Raw genomic sequence first — 8,677 nt, forward strand, 5'->3', positions numbered from 1 at the left:
TCGGACTTGCAGAGATAAGCTCATATCATCGTGTTGTTAGTTACCCGACCCGTATCCTGTGGAACCATTAATCTAGCCTATCCAGGTTCAGATCCGTGTTTCTTCATAAAACTAATTAAAACTAAAAAGAATAAAGAAAACATTACATTTTACTAATTTACGATTCCAATTAAAATCATCTGAACAATCTAAAACGTACGCGTTATGCATGACTTGAAATTTCTAAAACCAGCAAAGGAACACATACATTTGAACATAAAACAACATCCATAGGAATTAGAAGAGAAAATTAATAATAATATCAAGCCCATGTAAGCAGTCCCAGGCCCAGCTTATAGCAGTCCCAGAAGGAAAGTTATTTTACTCTTCAAAAATATTAATAATTAATTCGGTCACGTGGAAGACTTAGCATCTCGAGCCCCCCTCGTTCGATGAGGACTGCTCTTCAGTGATAACCTGGGCATTGTTTTCGGGAAGCTTTATTTTCGGGGTAAGCCTCTTGGCTTCTTCATTAGTATATATAAAGATCTTTTGCACCATGTTGCAGAACTCACTGCACAATATCCATACAACCAAAAAGTAAATAATTTACATATCAATAATCAGTAGCGCTATGATCAAATATAAACAGCTTTTAATGTGCCAAGTGTGAGACACACTAGAGTAATTATTATCACGATACAGTTCTTAAGCAACATGTTAACTTTTTTTTATTTATACTAAAAAAAAGGAACCGTTAACTATTATCAAATACACTTATAACAATAGGAGAGGCATGTAAGCACCTCGTGCAGCAGGTCTGGTCAACTTGGGCTAAATTATATGGAGTCAAAGTAAAAAGCTAAATTCGTGGAAGTCAAAGTCGAGCTGAACTCTTGAGAAGTCAAAGTCAAAGGCGAGTTTAATGGAGGAGCAAAGCTAGTGGAACAGTTTTATATCATAGATGTTACACACGAAGTTTTAGGTAGTCTAATTTCAAGAATTTTAATCTTTATAACAAATTTAATAGAGATTCGGGTTTTGAAAGTTATTTGGAAGAACCAGATTTTCGTTGAGCCTTAATCAAAAGCTCTAGCCGTATTCAAAGGCGTAAAATGGTTAGGTTATGTTTAAGGAAAGATCCGACGTAAAGGATTGAGTCATTCATGTATTTGAGTATCTAGTATTTCTTTGCAATCGAAGAATAGCCCTTCTCGAATCGGGCCAACTATCTTAGTAACTTTTCTACTTTCAGTATCTATAATTTGGTTCCATTGCTAGGAATCGATGGCACTTTCCACCTGGAGCACCACTGAAGATGGCAGTTCCAATCCTGATCCCTTCCCAATTGGCAGCCACTGCTTCACGCTTCACGCACTGAAGCTATAGTATCTCGTCCTAAGGATGACGTAGCATTCCTAGAACTCTAAAAGCGCACACCCTTTCACAGATCGAGAAATCGGGTAACAATTCTGGTAGATATGATAATGCTCGACACGCAAAAGGGGTGGTACAACCTGCCTGTTTCAAGGCTCCGTCTCCTATTGTCATGGTTGGTGACATCCCACATAAAAACCCACATGGTCTTATATCAATCAATCAATCAATCATGCCCAGTAAAATCCCACCAACAGCAAATCTATAAGTAGGGTCTGGGGAGGGTGGGATGTAGGCACACCGTACCTCCATCCAAAGGAATGAAGAGGTGGCTTCCAGAGAGACCCTCGGCTCTAAGTACATGTTTATGAAGCAAAATAAAGGAAATCAAAGTTTAACAGTTATATACAAACTACTACTAATTATAATAATATTAATAATAAGATCACAGTATAACAGCTATATAAAAGCTAATAATAATTATAATAATAATAATAAAAAAAATATGTAAGGGAAATACCATTATGGTATGCGACCTAAATAAGTTAAGTCTAAGTCCTAAGGTATTCAATTCTCTCTAAAAATCCTTAACTTTAATTCTACTTCTCCACGAATTCCTATCCTCAACCATGTCCTCGGAGAGGTTTAGGTCTATCAAATCATGCCTAATCCTCTCATCCCAAGTCAATTTCGGTCGTCCTCTACCCCTCCTCCCCTCTATAGTAATGTTTTCTACGGATCTAACAGGATTCGTCGTCTGTCTTCTCTTTACATGTCCAAACCATCTCAATCTCCACTCTCTTATCTTGTCTGCTATGTTCGCCACCCCTAATCTCTCGCGAAACACAACGTTTCTTATTCGGTCTAGCCTTGTGTTGCCACACATCCAACGTAGCATTCTCATTTCTGCTACCTCCATCTTCCGCACTTGTGCCTTCTTGATGGCCCAACACTCTGTTCCATATAGCATTGCAGGTCTAACTGCCACCCTATAGAATTTTCCCTTTAGTTTAGTCGGGAAACTCTTGTCGCACAATATACCTGTGGCTGCTTTCCATCTACACCATCCTACCTGAACTCGGTGGGTCACATCACTGTCTATTTCCCCATCGCTCTGTACAAATGATCCTAAATACTTGAACTTCGTTACCTGCGGGACCACCTGCCCTTCAATTGTGATCTGTGCGTCTTCATTGTCGTTTATCTCACCAAAATCACAGTGGAGGTACTCCGTCTTAGATCGGCTAATCTTTAAACCTTTTGTCTCTAAGGTTGTTCGCCACTCCACATGGTCTTATATCCGATACACAAAAACAAAATCTAACTTTACGTGGGGAGTGGTTACATGGGCGGATGTATATACCGCAAGGAATAGCCTCGGGTCCTCACGAATCAACTACATTCAAGCACCTTTGAATCCAGCCAGAAACCATTCTGCAGGTACCTTGTTACAAGACCAAAAAACGGTTTCAGCGATTCTAGCATGGCCTATACCAACAATTTTCGTGCAATATGTGGATTGTTGAGTTTAACATAATATTATCATCGATTCGTACGACATTAAGGGCATCTGGAACGTCCACCGGATTCTCATATCCACTCAGTTTTCCTACTTTGTGCAATACATAGGTCTTTCACGTTTTAATGCTCAAGCTGGGTGTTGGAAGCGAAACAACTTGTCTTGAAAGTGCCGATCTCTTGGGGTCACTGCCCGTTAGACGAAGTCATGCAAGAGCATTATGATTCAAGACGTTTTACCGGGCAGGAAGTATTGGCAAGTATCCAGCGGGTCTGGTCAACTCGGGCAAAATAGACGGGTTCCGTAACAGGTCCAATGGTAATTTGAAATTATTGAAGTGTTGCATTGTTACAACAAAAGGACTTGTTTTTCTTTTCTAGTGAGCCTTTTTGGCATAACCCCCTTTGACCATACTGAGATAAAATATAATACAAAATGGGTCGCTTGTGTATTAATGGGGTCAAAAGGTTTGTATAGCAATTTCTTATGGTATCGCGGTATTGCCAATTTCATGCTTCTTATTTAAAATAATTGTATTTCCATTTTTCTTATTTGGAGGAAGTAATAATGATGATGATTTGTACTTACTTCCACGGGTCATCACCAACCATCATGATGTCATCCTCGTCATCTGTGTATACAACCTGCCATTTCTTAGGTACCACACGAAGCTCACCCAAAATTTCAAACATATTTTCCAGTTTCTCCAGTAAATCCTCATAACAATTGAACTGTGTTAAATCAACAGCCCTACCAACAGCAATCCCTTGCATATGAACCTGCATAAATATAATAATATTCCTTAAGACACATTTAATAATATAATTCATATCAGATAGTTTTCCAAGATATTAATTAGTAAAACAACAATCCACCGGCACGCTTTAACTTGAAAAATACCCTTTACTAACTTGGAAAATATCATATATACCCCAGAATAAAAAAAAAAATCATGTCTTTACAACCTAATTAAAATATCAAATTTATCCATTTCATTAAAACTAATTTAAGATATGACCATATTGCCCTTGTTTTTTTAAAATTTTGAACTTTCATAGTTACCCAACTTTACTATAAATTTCATATTTACGTGTTAACAATAGTATTCTAAAAATCTTATATTTATCTTTCCTGATTTCTGTTATAAATTTACCAATTTTCTTTTATAGCATGCATGCTGTCAATCCTGAATGTCGATGAAAAAAAATCATATTACAAAAAAAAACCATATAATAGAAAAGGGTAGAATGGTCATAAAGTAAAATTTTATTTAAGTTAGCTATATATTATATCATATTTAGTTTTGGTTGTGTATATATGTTACTTTGCAAGCTTATAAGGGTGTATATGAAATTCTTCCATTAATAATGGAAAAAGGTAGAATGTTCGTTTTGTAAACTTTCATTTAAATTGGGTATATATGTTAATTTTTAGTTTTGGTTGGGTATATATGATATTTTTCAAGAATTTATGAGGGCATATATGAAATTCTCCCAAAAACTTTATAAACATACCTTGGTACAGCTTCGGGTCTGCCTGGTATGTAACTCCTGAGATCTCACACTCATTTTTTTCAAGTCACAACTTGCTGAAGGAATATCAGACCGCCAATCAGATTCAGTATCAAGCGGGAAAACAGGTCTAGAAACAGCCCCAGGTGAAGTTTCATTCACAGTTGAGTGTTCAACCAACTCAATTCCAAACAGCCTGTAGCCATTGGTAGGTCTCTTTTCATCACTTTCTTTATCAGCAATGGGTTCAAATGAATCAGTCACCGTTTCCCGTAAGTTAGGCCAATGGATACCCTTTGATGGGCACATATCATGTGCACGTCGCGGGTCACAATACTGGAAGTCAGAGGGACGGTCAGCAGGCGGTTTCCACATCCCGATTGCAGAAAGATCGGGCACAGGAGAAAGTAACACGGGAAGCCGGGCCCGCTTGCTCCTATTTGAAGGTTGCGAGTTTGGGGGATTGGGTGGTGATGCTACTAGTGGTTCAAGTTCCCATGGGGAAACTCTATCCGGACGTATTATTGATGACGGTTCATCCCATTGAACCTGGAGTAAATGACAATATTATAATATTATATTATTATATATGTTTAACACGAAGTTAATTGTTGTAGAGACAATGTATGAACCTTTAGGGATCTCCATTCAGAATCCACCCATTTTGATGATGCGGTATCTCCAACGCCGATAATGGTTCCACTAAACCTGTGTGAATTACTTACATGATTTGCTGATTTACGGGAGTCAACAAGCACTTAAATGTGTAACTAATGAACCATATCTACCTTCTTTCAAGAACCTCTTCACCCTCAAATCTCATCTTGAACCTCATTCCAACAGAAAGCTTATGATTTCGGGCTTCGAGGTACTTGTTAAGGCTGACAATGAACTCAGATCGGCTAGTTCTGTTCACAGATTATGCCAAATTCAGCAAAGATATTATCTCTCAAAACAAATTAGAAACATAAATGGCCAGAATCATTTTATCGTGTCAGGTGTATATTTTAACGATAATTTTATAAATACCTCTCAAAATTTGAACAACGTCAAATTTCGTCAACTGAAAATCATAATATCAAATATATACTCGTAAACATATTTTTGGCAAAAGTACCCTTCTCTTACCTTATGTGTGGATTTATGTTATGAAACTTTGAAGTATGAGAAGAAAGGAAAGGGTATATTATGTATTGTATGTATTTAATGACATAAATATACATGAAATGTAAGGTTTTTGACTGGGTGTATTACAGATTTGACATTAATTGTTTTGATAGTAAATATTACATGAGGCGAGTCTTTAGGGGTATATTTAATTGCAACTCATTGTCACACATTCACAAAACTGGTTTAATCAAATTAGAGAAGCATAGCTTAAAACAAAGACAAATGAATACCTTGGTTTATAAAAGACTGAAAAGAGGGTCCCAGTTGAAATTGCATGGGAGGCAGTAGCCAGCACACCAAGATGCATGCTATGACTCGATATCACAGATGATGGCATATTGTTCAAAAGTCTCATTATCCTCCTTACTCCAACACGTAGCTCCCCTTTTTCCCCCCTAATGAAAAGATAAAGAATTAATGTCATGTTGCTAATGTTACTCGTTAGAGATTCCATATATTATGTAATTTAATCAATAGGTTAGGTTATTATTCTTTATACAACTTACCTTAGAAAGATAAAAGCATCGCCAGCAACCAACTTTTTTGCACTAACAAAGACGCTCCATCCAGTAGTCAGCAAGTGACGGCGAGGTTGACCTGGGAATATATTTGTTTTCGTTCATTAATGTTGAACTGAACGAATGAACAACAAGAAAACTTAAACGAGCGGATTTTCTGGTTCAAATTTGTTTTTCAAGAAAATGACCATGTACGTGTTCGTCCGTTAATATTCTAAACAAACAATTCATGAACACAAATGAACATAAGCGAGCATAAATGAACAAACACCAATTTAAAGTAAACGTGAATATCCAAATTAAAGTCTAAAGTATTATCATCATTACATCCAGCGTTTCAAAAGTAAACAAAGATATACAAACCAAGGGTTTCAAAATACGAAAATATAGTAAAATTCAAATTGATATTAGTATAGAGTATAAAATTTGAATTATTATTATAAACAAACATAAAGGAACATACACAAACGAGGCAGTTGTAAACGTCCGTTTGCTTAATTGAATGAACAAAAAAGTTGTGTTCATGGTCGTTCGTAAAATTAAATGAGAAAACATAATCAAACATCCAGTCTAGTGGTGCAATAAACATCCGGTTCTTTAAAGGCATAAGGGTAGCAAAATGCCTACAGTTAATCGGATACAGCTGATGCGTATCTCTGTTCCTAACAATCATGGTGATATGATTCATTACATATGGAAGTAAGCGACAAAAAAATGTAACCTCGAAATATATGACGAAAATGCCATTTGTTGCCAAGAAGATCACTGGCAACTAGCTCCTGCCAGGGTGGTTGTTGAGACATATCCTGACCACAAATTCATATTTAGAGAAAAACCCAAAAGCAGACACCGGCCAACTGATCAAAGCTAAGTTAACCTTACCAGTGGAGGCAAACAGTCATCAGCATGCCTACGAAGAACAGAGAATCCGCCATGTGTGCTTGTGTCAGATGCAGTGAGTGTCTTGCAGAACGAGTGAACATCATAGCTAGGAGGTTCAGGTAGTGGAGGATCCGGGCTTGTTACATCACTTTGCTGATTTACAGAAGAAAATAAGCATAAATGTGAGGTTTTAAAGAACAATATGATTAGTTCAGGATGCTCACATCTGGTTCAGGCAACAGAGTTATTTGTGCATATACTTCATCAGTTTCTGGTTCAGCCTGTATGTAAACAAATCAAGATTCATTAGAAAATGCAAACAGCAAATACAGAAAGTATGCATATAAAGTTACCCGCAGCTGAACATTCATCACTTTGCAGAGTATTTTGGCGGGTATGTCAAATGCTGGGAGCTGCTGGTCTAATCCCTGATGCATAGAGGCTTCAAGCTGTAAAATTATAACCAAAACTTGCTGTAACTGAAGGTGGCTTATAATTTTCATAACAAGATTATAGTGAAACGAATTGAGGCAACAAGCCAAAGGAGATGGTTTAAGTCCATAATAAGCTGATGGGATTACATGTTCCAATTAAAAAAAAAAAAAAAAAGAAATGTTAAAGAAACCAGCCTGTTCCATGTGTCCTTGAGGGAAGTAATAAACCCTTTGTCCTTCACGCGGGACGTTGACAAGAGGTCCAGCACAGGCATGCCACAGTTGTTTATATAACCCATCAACTGATCCTGAAAAACATGAAACGTCAAGTGCTATACTACTAGATAGCATCATACTATACTGGGTTAAAAGAACCTGATTGAGTCCCTCCAGGGTATTGATTAGCAGCCATGTGTCCTGTAACTGTAAGAAGGGTTGGGCATTAATCAAAGTCTAGTTAGGTCAATGCTTGAATTAAAAAAAACAACAACAAACAAACAGATCGAAGGAAGAGTTAATTAATAAAAATACAAGTTAATTGCTAGTAGAAACTAACGACTACGGATTGAAGGTGACGTGGCCGGAGGAATGAAGCATATCGATCGATCAGACTAAGTAAGTAAATGAAATGATTAGGGTTTGAAAGAAAAAGAGTAAAGGAGGAAAAAGAGATTCATTATTTATTTATTGATGATGGATGGATGGATGGATGGATGGATGGTCTTTGCCTGGTTGAAGCCGACAGGACCCCCCGCACACACAATATTCTAACACACATCAATTAATGAATTAATTAATTAAGTATTCTCATATCTTTTATTCGTGAAATTTCTCAAAATAAGCATTTGTGAAAACATTTTCAGGTTTAAGGTGTCCCATGCAAAAGATTTTGAAAATTGGTATTATAATCTAGTCGTGACAAGTACTTTGTATAACCAATTAAAACTTGACACGCGTCTTTAAACTAACCATAACGAGAAGATTTACTAACCATTTACTCGTCATAAATAAATATTTTTTAGGTGTTTTTGAGAGAAAATTGTGATATGGAGGAGAGATTGTTTGATGTGGAGGAGAGAATGTGGATGGAGATTTTTGGTGAATAATGGATGAGAATGTGTTTATGAGAGAGATGGATGAGAGAGGAGAGAGAAATGAGGAGAAAGTGTGTGTTTTTGTGGGACCAAGTGCCATGTAGGCATACAAAAGCACCCATAAAAAAACCCTTCTATTGGTGATGGTCTTTGTTAGGGCACATATTTTTGTGCTGAGGATATATTATCCTTA

General features: G+C 36.9%; 1 protein-coding gene across 1 annotated transcript; it reads right to left on the minus strand.

The window, feature by feature from the left end:
• Nucleotides 1-361: 361 nt before the first annotated feature.
• LOC143568595 (auxin response factor 1-like) lies at nt 362-7,406 on the minus strand. The gene is made up of 11 exons (XM_077054712.1): nt 7,310-7,406; nt 7,181-7,237; nt 6,957-7,109; nt 6,796-6,880; nt 6,063-6,153; nt 5,787-5,951; nt 5,175-5,294; nt 5,019-5,094; nt 4,390-4,935; nt 3,464-3,654; nt 362-553 (listed from the first exon to the last, which is right to left on the minus strand). Exons 1-11 carry the CDS (start codon nt 7,391-7,393, stop codon nt 406-408), a joined length of 1,716 nt encoding a protein of 571 aa, XP_076910827.1. The 5' UTR covers nt 7,394-7,406; the 3' UTR covers nt 362-405.
• Between the last annotated feature and the right edge of the window lie 1,271 nt (nt 7,407-8,677).

Source organism: Bidens hawaiensis, unplaced genomic scaffold (assembly GCF_021521415.1).
Source record: "Bidens hawaiensis isolate Kalapana, Puna unplaced genomic scaffold, B.hawaiensis_p1.1 tig00024017_1, whole genome shotgun sequence".
Lineage (NCBI taxonomy): Eukaryota > Viridiplantae > Streptophyta > Magnoliopsida > Asterales > Asteraceae > Bidens > Bidens hawaiensis.

Bases quoted from the DNA above. Each gene is read 5' to 3' on its own strand.
- LOC143568595 (XM_077054712.1), bottom strand. From the start codon at position 7,393: ATGCATCAGGGATTAGACCAGCAGCTCCCAGCATTTGACATACCCGCC. The intron at 5,095-5,174 runs GTAGATATGGTT...TAATTCACACAG, and splicing joins GAAGAGGTTCTTGAAAGAAG to GTTTAGTGGAACCATTATCG. The intron at 554-3,463 runs GTAAGTACAAAT...GATATTGTGCAG, and splicing joins GTTGGTGATGACCCGTGGAA to TGAGTTCTGCAACATGGTGC.